General features: G+C 34.8%; 1 protein-coding gene across 4 annotated transcripts in view; it reads left to right on the top strand.

The window, feature by feature from the left end:
- PDS5A (PDS5 cohesin associated factor A) overlaps positions 1-18474 on the top strand; it is a 135423-nt gene that overhangs the window by 67985 nt on the left and 48964 nt on the right. For all 4 annotated transcript variants that reach the window (XM_070791321.1, XM_070791323.1, XM_070791322.1 and 1 more), the window contains exons 10-17: positions 4347-4441; positions 5863-6008; positions 9084-9235; positions 10593-10706; positions 12597-12678; positions 13857-13905; positions 14133-14272; positions 17876-17991. In XM_070791321.1, the coding sequence (XP_070647422.1) occupies positions 4347-4441; positions 5863-6008; positions 9084-9235; positions 10593-10706; positions 12597-12678; positions 13857-13905; positions 14133-14272; positions 17876-17991 (894 nt within the window). The remainder of the gene's footprint in view (positions 1-4346; positions 4442-5862; positions 6009-9083; positions 9236-10592; positions 10707-12596; positions 12679-13856; positions 13906-14132; positions 14273-17875; positions 17992-18474) is intronic.

Raw genomic sequence — 18474 nt, 5'->3', positions numbered from 1 at the left:
TCCACTAGCTTTATTTGTAGCAATGCTTCCTATGTCCACTTGACTCCACATTCCAGGATATCTGGCTCTAGGTGAGTGACCACACCATCATGGCTGTCCTGGTCATTAAGACCATTTTTGTAGAGTTCTGTATATACTTGCCACCTCTTCTTAATATCTTCTGCCTCTGTTAGGTACTAGCTCACTATTTGCAGATGACATGTAATACTACATAGGAAATCCTAAAGATGCCACCAGAAAACTACTAGAATTCATCAATGAATTTGAGTATGTTGTAGGATACAAAAATCAATAAACAGAAATCTTTGCATCTGAATACACTAACAGTGAACTATCAGAAAAATTAAGAAAATAATCCCATTTACAGCCACATCATAGAGAATAAAATACCTCAGAATAAACCTACCTAAGGAGGCAAAAGAACTGTACTTGGAAAACTGTAAGATACTGATAAACCAACTGAAGACGACACACAGAGTTGGAAAGATATAATTGAAATAATTAAATATTGTTAAAGGCAATCTACAGATTCATTGCAATCCTTATCAAAATACCAATGGCCTTTTTCACAGAACTAGGATGAATAATTCTACTAAATGGGAGAAGTTATTTCCAAATAATATACATGATAAGTTGTTAATATCTAAAATATATAAATACCTCATTCAAGTCAACATCAAAAAAGCAAGCAACCTGTTTTAAAAATGGGAGAGGATCTGATGAACATTTTTCCAAAGACGACATATGAAAAGATGCTCAACATCAGGGGATATTTGTATACCTTTGGCTAATGCATGTTGATGTATGACCAAAATCAAACCAATGTTGTAAACCGATCATCAATCAATTAAAAATTAATATATTTTTTTAAAAAGATACTCAACATCACTAATCATCAAGGAAGTGCAAATCAAAACCACAGTGAGATACCACCTCACACCTGTCAGAATGGCTGTTATCAAAACGACTACAAATAACAAGTGTCTGCAAAGATGTGGAGAAAAGGGAACCATTGTGCACTGTTGGTGGCGATGTAAATTGGTGCCGCCACTATCGAAAACAGTATGGAGGTTCCTCAGATAATTTAAAATGACACTATCATGTGATCCAGGAATTACAGTCCTGGGTATTTATCTGAAGAAAACAGAAATACTAATCAGAAAAGATAGATGCATTAGCTCCATGTTCACTCTGGCATTATTTATAATAGCCAAGACCAGAAAGCAACCCAGCTGCCCAAACAACAGATCAGTGGATAAACTAGATGTGGTATATACATACGTGGTGGAATTTTACTCTTCCATGAAGAAGGAAATCTTACCATTTGAGACAACATGGATGTCCCAAACAGAGAAGGACAGGTACTGTATGGTTTCACTTATATGTGAAATCTAAAAAAAAAAAAAAAGACCAAACATAACAAAACAAAGACAGTTAAGGAGAACAAACACTTGCCAGAGGGAAAGGGAGGTGGGGGGTGGGGGTGGGGAGGAATAGGGTAGAGGAAATTAAAAGCTAAAAAATAAGTAAATCACATTATTTATGATTAATATTTTTAAACTGCCCAATAAATTTAAAATTTCAGTTACTCAGCTTATCCTTATATGAAGTTCTGAATCTACATACTGAGTTTCATGCTTATTAAATTCTTGCTGTAACCCTAACCCTTATGATTATACAGTGGAATTGAGAAATAGATTTAAGGGACTAGATCTGATAGGCAGAGTGCCTGATGAACTATGGATGAAGGTTTGTAACATTGTACAGGAGACAGGCAAGACCATCCCCAAGAAAAAGAAATGCCAAAAAGCAAAATGGCTGTCTGAGGAGGCTATAAATAGCTGTGTAAAGAAGAGAAGTGAAAAGCGAAGGAGAAAAGGAAAGATATACCCATTTGAATGCAGAATTCTAAAGAATAGAAAGGAGAGATAAGAAAGCCTTCCTCAGTGATCAGTGCAAAGAAATAGAGGAAAACAATAGAATGGGTATTCTAGAATGGGAACAATAGAATCATGCAAAGATGGGCTCAATAAAAGACAGAAATGGTATGGACCTAACAGAAGCAGCAGATATTGAGAAGAGGTAGCAAGAATACACAGAACTACACAGAAAAGATCTTCACGACCCAGATAATCAGATGGTATGATCACTCACCTAGAGCCAGACATCCTGGAATGTGAGGTCAAGTGGGCCTTAGGAAGCATCACTACAAACAAAGCTAGTGGAGGTGATGGAATTCCAGTTGAGCTATTTCAAATCCTAAAAGATGATGCTGTGAAAGTGCTACACTCAATATGTCAGCAAATTTGGAAAAAGTCAGTTTTCATTCCAGTCCCAAAGAAAGGCAATGCCAAAGAATGCTCAAACTACCGCACAATTGCACTCATCTCACAAGCTAGTAAAGTAATGCTCAGAATTCTCCAAGCCGGGCTTCAGGAACACGTGAACCGTGAACTTCCAGATGTTCAAGCTGATTTTAGAAAAGGCAGAGGAACCAGAGATCAAATTGCCAACATCTGCTGGATCATGGAAAAAGCAAGAGAGTTCCAGAAAAACATCTTCTGCTTTATTGACTATGCCAAAGCCTTTGACTGTGTGGATCACAATAAACTGTGGAAAATTCTGAAAGAGATGGGAATACCAGACCACTTGACCTGCCTCTTGAGAAATTTGTATGCAGGTCAGGAAGCAACAGTTATAACTGGACGTGGAACAACAGACTGGTTCCAAACAGGAAAAGGAGTATGTCAAGGCTGTATATTGTCACCCTGCTTATTTAATTTATATGCAGAGTACATCATGAGAAATGCTGGGCTGGAGGAAGCATATGCTGGAATCAAGATTGCTAGGAGAAATATCAATAACCTCAGATATGCAGATGACACCACCCTTATGGCAGAAAGTGAAGAACTAAAGAGGCTCTTGATGAAAGTGAAAGAGGAGAGTGAAAAAGTTGGCTTAAAGCTCAACATTCAGAAAAGTAAGATCATGGCATCTGATCCTGTCACTTCATGGCAAATAGATGGGGAAACAATGGCTGACTATTTTTCTGGGCTCCAAAATCACTGCAGATGGTGATTCCAGCCATGAAATTAAAAGTCGCTTGCTCCTTGGAAGAAAAGTTATGACCAACCTAGACAGCTTATTCAAAAGCAGAGACATTACTTTGCCAACAAAGGTCCATCTAGTCAAGGCTATGGTTTTTCCAGTAGTCATGTATGGATGTGAGAGTTGGACTATAAAGAAAGCTGAGCGCTGAAGAATTGATGCTTTTGAACTGTGGTGTTGAAGACTTTTGAGAGTCCCTTGGACTGCAAGAAGATCCAACCAGTCCATCCTAAAGGAGATCAGTCCTGGGTGTTCATTGGAGGGACTGATGCTGAAGCTAAAACTCCAATACTTTGGCCACCTGATGCGAAGAGCTGATTCATTTGAAAAGACCCTGATCCTGGGAAAGTTTGAGGGCAGGAGGAGAAGGGGACTACAGAGGATGAGATGGTTGGGTGGCATCACCAACTCAATGGACATGAGTTTGTGTAAACTCTGGGAGTTGGTGATGGACAGAGAGGCCTGGCATGCTGCTGTTCATGGCGTCACAAAGAGTCGGACACAACTGAGTGACTGAACTAAACTGAATACTGGTGGCTCAGCAGTAAAGAATTTGCCTGCCAGTGCAGATATGGGCTTGAACGCTGAATCAGGAAGATCCCTTGAAGAAGAAAAGGCAACCCATTCAGTGTTCTTACCTGGATATCCCATGGACAGAGGAGCCTGGTGGCCTACAGTCAGTGGGGTGGCAAAGAATTGTACATGACTTAGCAACTAAATAGCAACAGCAAAAAGGGCAATTACGGGTTGGTTCCAGCCACGTGAAACTTTTTTTTTTTGCTTTGAGGCAGTATGGCACATGGATTGTGTATACTTATTTCTGGGTCTGCCCTTGCTTTCTACCTCACATTCTTCTAGCATTTTTCTCCTGTAAACTTTTCTCAGATAGATTTTGTGCATTTTGAAATTTTATTTTTTGTTTGTTTTGTGGTATAATTTTAAGCTACAATTTTTGGCTTTTCAACATACATAGTTTGGGTTGGGGGATGTTTTATACTGTTTTAACATGGTGAAAATCCTGTTCTAAAAAATACTGTTGTGAAATTATGTATTTTTTAATTTATATTCTTCCTTCAGAATGATGTAACTGTCATTTTAATGACCACCGTATTTTCTAGTAAGTATTGGAAAAAAAAAACTTTATTTTTTTAGTAGATATTTATGTACTGTTGATGTACCTTATTTGAAAATAGTTATTTTGCCTTACAACTAATATTTAGCAATCTTTTTCTGTATAGATTTAATGACATTCATGTTCCTGTGAGATTAGAAAGTGTGAAATTTGCCAGTCACTGTTTAATGAATCACCCAGATTTAGCAAAGGATCTCACAGGTAAGGTGGCTGGTCTATTGAAATATGAACGCAATCACACAAATATATTTTAGATGTGGCCTTTGACTTTAACTTGAGTTTTTGAATAGGTTTCACTCTGGCACTGTTTCAGGTCTCTAACAGTCATGGACTAGTAAGTGATTTCATGTTTATACAATAAAATTAAGTTTGAAATCTTCACATTGTAATCTTTTGAAATTTTTTGGAATGATAGTTTAAAGAAGTAGACTCTTCCTTTGAGTAAGTAGATAAGTGATTTCTTCTGAAATAGATTAGTAGAATTTCTCATTCTTCACTTGAAATAAAGCGTTTAAACCTACTTATTTGGTTGTAACAAATAAATAGCTTCTATCAAAATACTTGGGCTTCAGACTCAGTATAAGGAGTCTCAGCAGTAAAGAACCTGCCTGCTTTGCAGGAGACTCATGTTCAATCCCTGGATCAGGAAGATCCCCTGGAGTAGGAAATGACAACCCACTCCAGTATTCTTGGAAATACCATGGACAGAGGAGCCTAGTAGGCCGCTGTTCATGGGATTGCAAGAGTCTTACTCAGTGCCTAAACCACCAGAATCAAAATACTGTTTACTGTGGGCTGCCTTGATGGCTCAGTGGTAAGGAATCTGCATGCCAATGCAGGAGACACGGGTCGATCCCTGACCAGGAAGATCCTACATGCCACAGGACAGCTAAGCTTGTGTGCCACAACTACTCAGCCTGTGCTCCAGAGCCTGGGAACCACAACTGCTGAGTCCACATGCCACAGCTGCTGAAGCCCATGCACCCTATAGCTCAGCTCCACAACAGGAGAAACTACCACAATTAGAACTCAAGAGCTGCAACTAGAGAACAGCCTCTGCCTGCACAACTAGAGAGTAGCCTCTGCTTGGGCAACTCGAGAAAAGCCTGCACAGCAACAAAGACCCAGCGCAAACAAAAATACAAATAAATGTTTTACCAAATTTTTATCAATTTGTCCAAAAATAAACAAAGTGCTTGCCAAAAAGAGAGGAAATAACTTTGTTCGTATCATAATTATCTAAGATTTTTTTTAGCGGTCATAGAATGTTATTTTATATTGTGTAATGCTATAAGAATTTTTATTGTATTTTTTTTAGTCATTTAATATGTATTGTATAAATCAGGTGCTGCTTTGATTTCAAATCAGGTACTGATTTGACTTTTCCATAATAGTTGGTATAAAATATTATTTATTAACATATAACTTTTCAGTAATAGTATGATATAGTTCATTTTGTTATTATGTAATGGCCACCTCAGAAATTAAATGATTTTAATTTATCCTCATTTTACAATTGTTCCAGTATATAGACATAAAAGCATTAGGTTGGGTTTTTTTTTGGTCATTGTGAACATAATGAATATTATAGCTTATATTTAGCTTAATTTTTTCTGTTTCAGAATATTTGAAAGTTCGATCCCATGATCCAGAAGAAGCTATTCGTCATGATGTTATTGTTACTATAATAACTGCTGCCAAAAGAGACCTTGCCTTAGTGAATGATCAGCTACTTGGCTTTGTAAGAGAAAGAACACTGGACAAACGGGTAAAACCTGAGGAATTTTATTCTTTTTTAATTTACTAACCAGTCCATTCTGAAGGAGATCAGCCCTGGGATTTCTTTGGAAGGAATGATGCTAAAGCTGAAACTCCAGTACTTTGGCCACCTCATGCAAAGAGTTGACTCATTGGAAAAGACTGATGCTGGGAGGGATTGGGGGCAGGAGGAGAAGGGGACGACAGAGGATGAGATGGCTGGATGGCATCGCTGACTCGATGGATGTGAGTCTGAGTGAACTCCGGGAGTTGGTGATGGACAGGGAGGCCTGGCGTGCTGCGATTCATGGGGTCGCAAACAGTCAGACTCGACTGAGCGACTGATCTGATCTGATGTTTACACTGTTAGCAAAATACAATAGAAATCATTTTATATTTAAAGTTATCTTGAAAGTCAAATTCAGTTCAGTTCAGTTCAGTCACTTAGTCGTGTCCGACTCCTTGCGACCACATGAATCGCAGCACGCCAGGCCTCCCTATCCATTACCATCTCCCGGAGTTCACTCAAACATTGGATTCTGTAGCTTTTCATATCTTCAGTGTGGGTTTTTAGCTCACCTTTACAAAACGAGCAGCAAAATTAAAGTTTTGTTTTACCTTTTCAGTTACATGATGAGTTTCAGAATACTGATCATCACCATTTGTTTGCTTTATAGTTAGCATTTGCGGAAGTATCTGTCTTGGAATATCGTACTTCCTGTAAAAGTGGTGTTTTCATATTGCTATGCTAAGCTTAGAGCCTTTGATGTTTAGTCATTGCTGCTGCTGCTGCTGCTAAGTCGCTTCAGTCGTGTCCAACTCTGTGTGACCCCGTAGACGGCAACCCACCAGGCTTCCCCATCCCTGGGATTCTCCAGGCAAGAACATTGGAGTGGGTTGCCATTTCCTTCTCCAGTGCATGAAAGTGAAAAATGAAAGTGAAGTCTCTCAGTCATGTCCGACTCTTCGTGACCCCATGGACTGCAGCCCATCAGGCTCCTCTGTCTATAGGATTTTCTAGGCAAAAGTACTGGAGTGGGGTGCCATTTAGTCATTACTCTTTGTGTAATTTCCTGTATGTGGATGCAATTTAAAATGTGGGTTGATAAATGTAGTACTAAGAACAGTAATAGTTGCTAAGAAATAGTGTCAGCCATAAGGGACATATAGGCAAGGCAGGCTGATAAAACATGTTACTTATTAACATCTTTAAAAAAGGTTGCCTTTAAAAGTGTGCTATTTTATTTGAAGCACAGTTTTAAAAATCTCCTACCATCCTGAAACTAATGCAGTTTAGCTGTAATTTCAAGATAGAAAAGCAGTATCTTGCTATAGAAATATATAGCAAGATGCATTCTTTAAATTGTTTTGAAATAGTCATAGGAGACAGAGATATGTAAACACCATTTAACTTGTTCAGCTGTGTCATTAATTCTCCATCTGAAGAGTTTTTTCCCCCTGGCATTAATATAAATGAAATAACACTCCCTATTGCTTAGTTGTTAATTACCACCTCCCCAGCCCCCAAACCCGATTTCAAGTATTGCCATTTTTATTACTTCTTCCTTTTAGAAACATTTCACTTCTACTTCTGTCAGTGTTTGTTTATAATTTCAGGATGAGCTGAGTAAATGATTCTTGCTAACTGAGACTGTATGATATAGTCTTAATAAGGCCTATTGGACGTTTTAGGAACTGTTATTTTGGTGTAATGAATTAAATAACCTAGAGTATAGCCTTTCTCGGAGAAGGCAGTGGGACCCCACTCCAGTAATTTTGCCTAGAAAATCCCATGGACGAGGAGCCTGGTAGGCTGCAGTCCATGGGGTCGCTAGAGTTGGACACGACTGAGTGACTTCACTTTCACTTTTCACCTTCATGCAATGGAGAAGGAAATGGCAACCCACTCCAGTGTTCTTGCCTGGAGAATCCTAGGGACAGGGTAGCCTGGTGGACTGCTGTCTATGGGGTCGCACAGGGTCGGTGGACACTACTGAAGTGACGCAGCAAAAAAAAAATAGCCTTTCTAAATTTTGTTTTCTCTAAAAAGTGGGAATGAATTAAAATCTTCGATTTCACTGCTTACATTCTTTGGTTTCATGTTAGAAATGTCAAAATGCATCTTTTACTTGTTATATGGGAACAGTTTCATTTCACCAAATAAATAATCTAAAATTGAGAAAAGTATACCAAAAAAATTTCAAGAAAGTATTAAATAAACCAAAGATAAGTATACTCTGATTTATTAGAGATAAGTACCTTGTGGTTATTATTGTTCTTTTGTCTTTCTGACTCTAGATTTTTATAATCTCCTTTTCTGTCCACCCTCCTCTGATCACCTTTCTTCCCTTCTCTTAAACCCCTCCAATCTATTTAACTCCTAGTCTTTCATGAATTAGGGTGTGACTAGGTAACTGATTTGCCCTTTAGATTACAAAATAATAAAATTCACTTAAGACTATCACTAAGGTGCTTTCCAACTTTATAATTCAAACATTTTGATACCAAATTTTGCTTTTTTTATAATTGGAGGATAATTGCTTTACAATATTATTTTGGTTTCTGCCATACATCAACATGAATCAGCCATAGGTATACATATGTCTCTTCCCTCTTGAACCTCTCTTCAACCTCCCACCCCAATTTTGCTCTTCTTATTCTGAGTTAATATCAAAAGGGATATAACTAGGATAAAACATTCCAGATGATTCGGCTTTTGTTTGTAGACTGAATTGTATACTTTCTCTTATTTTTTAATCACTCCTAAAACTTGGCCAAATTTTTTTTTAGACAGAATCAAATGAGATTTTTGGTAAAATTTATTGTTGCTTGGCTTTGAAGAAAATAAAAAATTGATAGGTGATCTAGTAGTATTTGCACTGGATAATTTGCAAACTAGTCTGTTTTCTAAACAGAAACATAATCAAAATTGTTGTTTAAGTGATTTGTCTTTTATGAAAATAAGTATTGTGCTAATCTATGCACACCTAAATCTGTGCAACCTATTGGAATAAATCATAATTTTTGCCAGGTATTATACTAAAATTTGTTATCTAGCTCATCTAGTAAACTTTGTACTTTCTAGTGGCGAGTAAGAAAAGAAGCTATGATGGGTCTGGCTCAGCTTTATAAGAAATACTGTCTTCATGGTGAAGCAGGAAAGGAAGCTGCAGAGAAAGTCAGCTGGATAAAGGACAAACTTTTGCATATATATTATCAAAATAGCATCGATGACAAGTGAGTTCCATATGTTGGTAAAATGGATGAATATAAAAGTGTTTTTAATTTTTTAATATGGTTTCTGTTTGATTTTTTTCATAATACTTAGTTTCTAAGTTCAGAAATCACTTTCTGCATGTTTAGACATATCATGTTTAAATAAGACTATAGCCAGAATTATCAGTTAGCATAATAATTGTGAAATATAGGCAAGAGAGTTGGACTCAGACCAGAGACCAAGTGTTCATTCTACCCCTTATTAGATGAGCCTTCCTTACAGAATTGTCTTACGGATTAAATAATATAATGAATATAAAGACCCCTGGCCCACCACCTGGCAATGTAGCACTGTTTTTTAAGTGCTAGTTATTTTTCCTTTTTGCAACACTGTAAGTACCAATTGAGATATTACTGTTCTTTTTTTTTTTTTTTTTTGAGGCATAATTGACGTATAGCATTATACTTCAAGTGTATAAGTCTTATGATTCTATATTTGTATATATTGCCAAATGATCACCTAGTAAGTCTAACTTCCATACCCATATATAGAAAATTCTTTTCTTGAGATGAGAACTTATGTTGTTTTCCCTTTCTGAATGTTACTCATAATTCTCTATTGGATTACAGTAATAATTTTGTTTTTTGCAAAATACTTCACAGTGTTTTATTGAGTTAGACTACTTTGACATTATTGATTATGTATTTCATTGGCTAATGAAGAATCCTTATATTTAATAAGGATTAAATAAGAATAATTTTATAATTATAATCCTTATAATAAGAACCTTTATTCTAGTGATGTTGAATAATAAATATAGGCTTAGCAAGAAGGATATTTGAATATGGTAACGAATTTAGAATGTGCAGTGAAGACAGATCTGCATAAGAGAAGCTGATTTTCAGGATGATGAAGGAAGATCACCTTGATTTTACAGAATGACAACATGGGAAAGGAGCCAGACTGTAATCAGAGGAAATTGATACATTTTTTGAGAATTAGTAATTCTTGATCGTAGCTTTATTTGTAATGTTAAATAATTTCTGATAGCTCCAGACTGATGATGACGAACAGGTGGAACAGGCTTAGCATCCTGTGCTTAGGAATAATATATAACCCTTTTAGAACAGATGTTTCAGGCTGACAAAGTGTAAAGCCACAAGTAACAACTGTAGCTCTAAATTTAAAAATAACTATACTTGTAAGGAAAAACATTGATCACATACTGATCTTTTCCATTTATTTGCACACATGGGTATCACCATTGGTATGGTATCTTTGTATGAGGTGGTTAAAATATAAAATGGCTTTTGCTTCTGAAAAACAGAATAATTTTGTTACTTGGGGTTTTTTTCTCTTTGTTTGTTTGCTTCATAGACTATTGGTAGAGAAAATCTTTGCTCAATATCTTGTCCCCCACAACCTGGAAACAGAAGAGAGAATGAAATGCTTGTATTATTTGTATGCTAGTTTGGATCCAAATGCTGTCAAGTAAGTTACTTTTTAAATGATTCTTGAATCTTTTATACAATTATTTATTTAATCATTTCTAATTGCTTCTTCTAGTTGAATCAAGAACCTCAGATAAATATTTATAGAGAAAATTTTTATCTAAATTCAAGTAAAGCAAAAATATTCCTATATGCATAGATATATTTGGCAACTGAGCAATATGGTTTCAGGAATTTAGAGAAGTCCCCATGTCAAAATTGTCTTTTGTGCACCTGTTGACTGGGATCTAAATCACGTTATTGGAGGTTTACCATACTAAGCCTAAGAAATAAGAACTGGTTCTTTGTCAGGAGAACATGTCCAGATCACTTCTGTGTAGAATAACTGTATGATTGATTGTCGAAACAAGTATTTTTGAGATTGAAAGAAGGCACTATTAATAATTTTGTTCAGACAGCCACCATAACTTAAATATCCCAGGCCACTTAGAATCTGTGGGCATTCCACTTTAATAAAGCTTTTAAAAAAGTAAGTAACTCCTCTTATTGAGAATTCTGATTCTCCTTAATAAGAACCTCAGCTATTACATTTACATATATATATATTACTTTAATTTCATATAATTTCAAATTTACAGAAAAGTTTCAAAAATAATAACAAAACTTTTTAAATCCCATTTAGTGAAATTCCTAATTTTTGACCATTTGCTTTATCATTTGTGTGTACTTTACATACGTACTTTCTTTGATCCATAGATAGTAATTTGCAGACACTGCATTCCTTTACATCTAATACATAGGTATTCCTTAATTACAAGGATATTCTTTTATATAACTAGAGTGCTTTCATTGAAAGTCAGGAGGTTTAATATTGATAAAATATTGTATAATCCAGTGTGTATTCAAATTTCCTCAATTGTCCAAATAATGTCCTTTATGGATTTTTGTTCCCTTTCTAGGATTACATGTTGCATGTTTAATTATCATGTCTCTAGTCTTTTTAAATTTGGAACCATTTCTCAGTTTGCCTTTGTCTTTTATGACTTGGACAGTTTTCAGAACAGTGTTGCATAGGTCAGTTATTTTATATAATGTTCTCTCAGTTCGGGTTCATTCAGTGTTTCCTCATTACTGGTTTGAGATTATGCGTTTTCAGCAGAAAGTCCACAGAGTAACATACCCTATTAGAAGACATCAGCCATCATTTTAAGGATTTGCAAGTAGTTCATAACGTTCACTGTAGATAGTAAATTCCAGGCCAGAGGTCTTGATCTCTGTTTATATTTGGCAAAGAGTACTCAGAAATAAACTAATTTTGAGCACCTGAAATTACAGAGTGGGTTTGTAAGAGAAGAAAATCTGCTATCACGGAGAGAAAAGAATCCAGAGTAAAGAAACTCAATTTAAATTTGGCATGTTTTGAATCCACATCATTTCCAAGAAATTCATTTTTGAAGTCATCTGCACTATTTCATGCATACCTCCTTAGCCTGGCCTTTCACGATCTGATCCTTTTCTATAATACTTTCCAGCTTCCTTATGCTCCCCTACTCACATTCTGTCCTCCAAGCCTATAAATTTTTTTCACGTCCCTGTGTGTGCCATGTACTTTAATGACATTTTTCTCTCTGTTTGTAGCAGAACTTTCTGGCTACCTCTGCTTAGAATGTCTGAATTCCTTCAGTTTACTTGGCAAGATCCTATTCATCCTTGAAAACTTCTCAAATATTTTCTCTCATAAGAAGCCTTATGTTTACTATTGTAAACCCAACTGTCTTAATCCTAATAAGTAAATTTTCTGAAGCTTTAAATTTTAGGTAGATGTAGAAGAATGGCGTATCTACACCATGCAGTGAGAAAACTAGTAAAGTTGAATAATTACCAGTATTGTTATATTATGTATATTTTTCATATTTATAACTATTTACAGAGCTCTCAATGAAATGTGGAAGTGTCAGAACATGCTTAGAAGTCATGTACGAGAACTGTTGGATTTGCACAAGCAGCCTACAGTAGGTTCATGATTTGTTTAAATTCACAGTTTTAGTCATTGTTAATTTTTCTGTATAATGAAGCAAGCAAAAGGTATCTCAGCTGTTTTATATTCTAAATGTCAGTTAGTTTCTGTGGTTATCCAAGATAAATTTACATTTCACATGAATATTAAAAAAATATTTTTCACCATGAGCACAGAAATGGTGTTTTCTAGTATATCAAGTATTTTGACACTAAGAATTTATAGTTTATCAGTTTTCAAATAATTAGAATTAAATCTCAGTATAAAATTATATTAGAAGTCAAATTTTTTTCCTCTTTGACTTTTGGTCTGTCATTGTAGTATCAGTATCAAATCAGGTATCAATCCTTTGAAGATTCCAAAGTCAAATTAACAAAGAAATGCTGCCCAGCATTTTCTGAAGGTTGAAAAAAGAAACATAAATAATATAAATGCTTCTAAACATATTTGCTAGAGTAGGTGTACTTAGCCAGGGAACCATGCACAGAGACCCCCTCAGTGGCCATGGATGCCTAAAGCGAGTGTTGTCTTTTTTTTTTTTTTTGGTAAATGACCATACAGTCTCTGGAATTGCTTAACTCTGCCTCTGTGGTGCAGAAACAGTCACAGATAGTTCATAAATGAATGGGCATGATTGTGATCCAACAAAACTTTAAAAAAAGTGGGAAGTCCATGGGATCATACAGATTCATTAATAAAAGAGTACTCTTGTAATGGAGGAAAGGGCAGTAGGAAGGAAGGTGATACATTAATTAATGGGCCACAGAATAGCTAGTAGAACTATTCAGAAAGAAATTTTTTCTACTTTACACATTTTTAGTTAATTTTATTTGGTGTATAGTTTCACAGTAATTTTGATACGATAATTGTTTTCATTATTTTCTGTTCTGTTTTCTGACAAGATAATTTCCCTATGAAAGTTATATAACTTTCAAATTTTTTAAAATACCTTCCTGCTGGCATTTCCTTTCCTTCTGTTTGTGCTAGTTTAATAGTTGTTACTCCATGGTTGTTTGTTATCTGCATAGGCTGTAGATATGGTAAGCCATTTCCTACTGGGTATATTATGATGGATTTTTTTAACTTAAGAAAATGTACAATACTGAGTGTAGGTTTTCTTAATGAAATTTTGTTAGCACATATGACGTCATTTGTTTCTGTTTTAAATTTCAGTCAGAAGCTAACTGTTCTGCTATGTTTGGAAAACTGATGACCATAGCAAGTGAGTATGTTTATTCACTTTGTAGGTTTATAGCAGACATCAAATAATTTCCCCAGTGGAACTATCAGTTTAATACTTATTTAGTAAGAAAAAATAATCCTTAATAATTTTATTTCTAAGACCCATATAGTCTTATCTTTTGGTAGGACAGCAGTATTTTTTAAGACAGCTTGGTTTTAGTTTAGTAGTTTTTCTTTTGCAGTATTGTTTCTTTTTTAATCTTCTAGAGAATTTGCCTGATCCTGGGAAAGCACAAGATTTTGTGAAGAAATTTAACCAAGTTCTCGGTGATGATGAGAAACTGCGATCTCAGTTGGAGTTGTTAATCAGTCCAACCTGTTCGTGCAAACAGGCAGATGTTTGTGTGGTTAGTAAATTATACTTCTGTATTTGTTCTTCTAGCTTTGCTTATAAAAACTTAGATTTCATTAAAATCTGCTTTACATAAATTATTTTATTTGTGTGAATGTAACAGTATTGTGAGCTCTGAATCACCTAGGAGTACATCTGTGGTCGACTTAGTTCTCTTTACTTGTCACTAGTCAGTCAAATTCCAGGAAAAACACTAGAGAAGTAAGCCAGGAAGATTGGTCCTAGGAATCGAGCAAGATAAAATTATTTGTATTTAGTAGACATTTATTAGATAAATCAGAATTTTCTAGTGTGTGTGTATTCTCCCATGTATCAGCATGAGAAAAACCCTTGTCAGTATATCAGCAATAGTTCAGTTGCCATATACACATTTATAAACAAGGTAATTCCTGTTTAGGCTTTTGTCTTCATTCTATTTTTAGACTATTTTATAGAAAACCAGTTGTTGACAATACCCATGGAAAAATTCATTCATTTACTTACCATTTTATGAGACAGTTTCTAATTTCATCTTTACCGTTTACTACTGGTGTGACCTTTAGCAAGTTGTTTAGTATTTTTGAGATTCATTTTTTTCATCTCTAAATGTTAACAATCTCACAGGGTTGTTAAGAGGATATAGATAGATATGGATATAGGTATCTTACCTAATACATGGTTCCAGACTGCCCTTTAGGATTTAAATATTAATAAATTTGTATTTCACATATATGACAGTATTACACATATATAACACAATACAGTATTACATATATATGCCAAACACTATGCTTGGGACCAGGCTTATACAGATGAATAAGAGAAAGAAAGTCATTTCAGTTATTTATGTCTAACTTTGCTCTAGAAAGATAATTATTTAAATATGTGATTAGGGATAAGGACTATAAACAGATGTATATACAAAGTCATTTGGGAGCATGGAATATGTTTTTTTTTTTCCTCAGTGTAATAGGCATACAGGGTCTAGTAGGCATATAGGGACTATAAACAGATGTATATACAAAGTCATTTGGGAGCATGGAATATGTTTTTTTTTTTTTTCTCAGTCTAATAGGCATATAGGATCTTAAAAGAGTAGTAATTAGGAAGAGGTGGGAGGAAGCCAGTTTAGGGAAGAGAGCAGTGGATTCTTCCATTGTACCTAGGGATGTGAATGTCACAAGTGCCCAAAATAACTTTGTCTTTGCACTTCTGAATGGGATGGTTTGCTGAGAACATTTAAAGGTTTCATTTACTTCTTGGTATTTAGAATTCCAGTTCCAGAATACTGTGTTCTGCTGGGTATCTACTAATATAATTGGATCATAGAATGAAATGGCTTGAAAAATACCATAGAGATAATTGGTTTAACCACTTCATTTTACAGATAAAGATTACATTTTAAAGAGGTGAAGTTTCTCATCCAGTGTTTCACAGCTAGTGACTGAGCTTCAGGTAGAGTCCAGATCTTAATAGACCCATGACAGTGTTCTTTCTACATATTTCATCATTTGCAAGAACCCAATCAAGTGGTACTTTTTGGTCTGAGAAAAACAGGACTTGAGTTTGAAAAGTGATAGTAACGTGATTCCTGCTATTTGTCAGAACAGATATATCTAAGAGCTTCCAAATCCAGAAAGTATATGCAAAGCAGATGTAAGGAAAACATCTCAGGGTGATTGATGGTAGGAAGCAGGAGACTAGAGATGTAGAAAGTCTTTTTTTTTTTTGAACGTGTAAAGGAAACTTTATTTGTTGCTGCCTACTTGCCACATACTAATTTGGCTTGTTGCTTATCCCCAGTATAAGCTTACATTTAGGATTATGACAGATATACTTTTTAAAAATAATTGTTATGAGAGATTACCTAAATATTACATACATAAAATGTGGTTTGAAGAATTACTTGAGTATATTATTATTTATATACATTGGTATATTTTATATAGTGCTATCACTGTGCTTAAATGTGATTTACTCTTTTTCCTGTTAGCATTTCCTTTATTTTTCCTGTACTTATATGTAATACCATAATTCTTTTCTAATGCCTAGTTCTTTCATTTTTTAATACTGACTATATAGTTTGCCTAGCAATTTTCCAATGGCATAGTTGTTGTTAGACAATCACTGACTTTATCGTATGTTAAAGCAAGTAAACTTTATACCAAGTGGGAGAAAACCCCCTCTTTAGGAAGACTTGCACAAAGTAAGTCTGATTTCAAAAGATAATACAAAATTAATGTTAAATATCTATCTGTAGTATAGACCAAAGTGTATAAGGACCTAAGCACTGACTAAAATATTTATTTTCTCAAATGCTGAAACTTTGCTGAGTTAATTACTACTTGCAAAATAAATCAAGCACTTCCTAGTGACTAATAAATTTTCTTCTGAATCTCAGTCCTTTGGATTTTTACTCTCTAATAGCAAACATGGATGCTATCTAATTTAATATGACCTTCATAATTAATTTGTGTCAACGTGTCACTGAGGGACTTCCCAGGTGATCCAGTGGCTAAGACTCCTTGCTGCCAATGCAGGGGTCCAGGGTTCATTCCCTAATTAGGGAACTAGATCCCAAATGTTGCAACTAAGACCCAGCAAAGCCAAATTAATTAATTTTTTTTTTAAGTCACTGAAAGTACAACAGAAATTTGTTTCCTTTATCCCCTTGGACACATTTCCTTAAATTTTTTTTTTTTCATGAAAAAACTAATAAATAGAGTGACTATTATTTGTTATATTGCTTTATAGTTTGGAAAGCAAATGTGCTTTATCTTCTCAACTAACATTTCCACTTATTCATCAGAAATAATCAATGAAAATACTTGTTATTAATGTAAATTTCTTTCTCTAGTACCCAACACATTATAAATTTAACCTTGTCTTTGGATGATTCAGTCTCTTACAATCATTAAGTCCTTATATTCTTTAGAAACTTGCAGCAATAATATCTTTTCTTTTGCAGGAACTCTTTGATATAATGTCACCATTTTTTAACTCAACTATGATCTTCCAGAACTGAAAAACTTTATACACTTAAAAGTCTTCTCCTCTTTTAAAAAAAAAATTGTTGACCAAAAGAAAAGTTTTTTCAGACTATGAAGTAAACCATTGAAACATGCCCATGACAGTATAAATTATTTTAATTTTTTCAAAAGTAGATACTAAAGGGACTTCCCTAGTGGTCCAGTGGTTAAGACTCTACACTCCCAATGCAGAGGCCCAGGTTTGATCCCTGGTCAGGGAACTAGATCCCACATGCTGCAACTAAGAACTGGTGCAGCCATTAAATAAATAAATGCATATCAGTTGTAAAAATATACAGCATTAAAGATTGTCTAGTACGTAGTAATTTCATGAGAGAAATATGAGACAAAAGGCATAAATCATACCATGTTACCCCCCTTTTTTTCCTCTACAGTCTAGATTTTCTAGTGCTTGCCTAATGAGTATATCATTTTAGTCAGGGTATAAAGCAGAGAAAGTTTTTTTTTTTTTTTCTTTTTTTACATCTGATGGTATTAAATCCTTAAATGCTTTTGATGCCTAGGATCATTTTTATTTTGAAAAACATGAAAGGATCGTACTTACAGTGAAACTCTTTCCCTTCCTATAGAGAGAAATAGCCCGGAAACTTGCCAATCCTAAGCAGCCAACAAATCCTTTTCTAGAGATGGTCAAATTTCTGTTGGAAAGAATTGCACCTGTGCACATTGATTCAGAAGCCATCAGGTAAACTAGGAGTTATATTCATTCATAAATAAAATATAATTTGAAACTACAGTGTTGTAAGTTTAAATTCTGGGTCCCCAACGAGACCTCAAAAGGTATACAGGGAACCTATATCATGTATCATTCAAGTTGAAAGAAAGACAGGCTCCTTTTCTGATCGTTGGTTTGTTTCATTACTTTTTATTTAATTTTAGAAAGAAATCTTGTGTTTATTTTTAGCTTGTATGTTCTCATTAAAGAAAACCTAGAACATAAGAAAATCTGTAGCTATCATCAGCCTTTGAGTTTTCTTAACTCTTTTCATGGCCTCATAAAGTTTTTTAGTATGTATTACATCACTGTTTACTTGAGATATGTGAGAAACAGAATAGCATTATGAAAGGAGCACAAGATTGCCATTAGACTAATCTGCTTTCAGAACACATCTGTTACCAATTTTTGGCTTTAATTTAGTTTTTAATTTATTTTTAACTTTAATAGGGG

Source organism: Bos indicus, chromosome 6 (genome assembly GCF_029378745.1).
Source record: "Bos indicus isolate NIAB-ARS_2022 breed Sahiwal x Tharparkar chromosome 6, NIAB-ARS_B.indTharparkar_mat_pri_1.0, whole genome shotgun sequence".
Classification (NCBI taxonomy): Eukaryota; Metazoa; Chordata; class Mammalia; order Artiodactyla; family Bovidae; genus Bos; species Bos indicus.
This window is presented reverse-complemented; position numbering and strand designations above follow the sequence as displayed.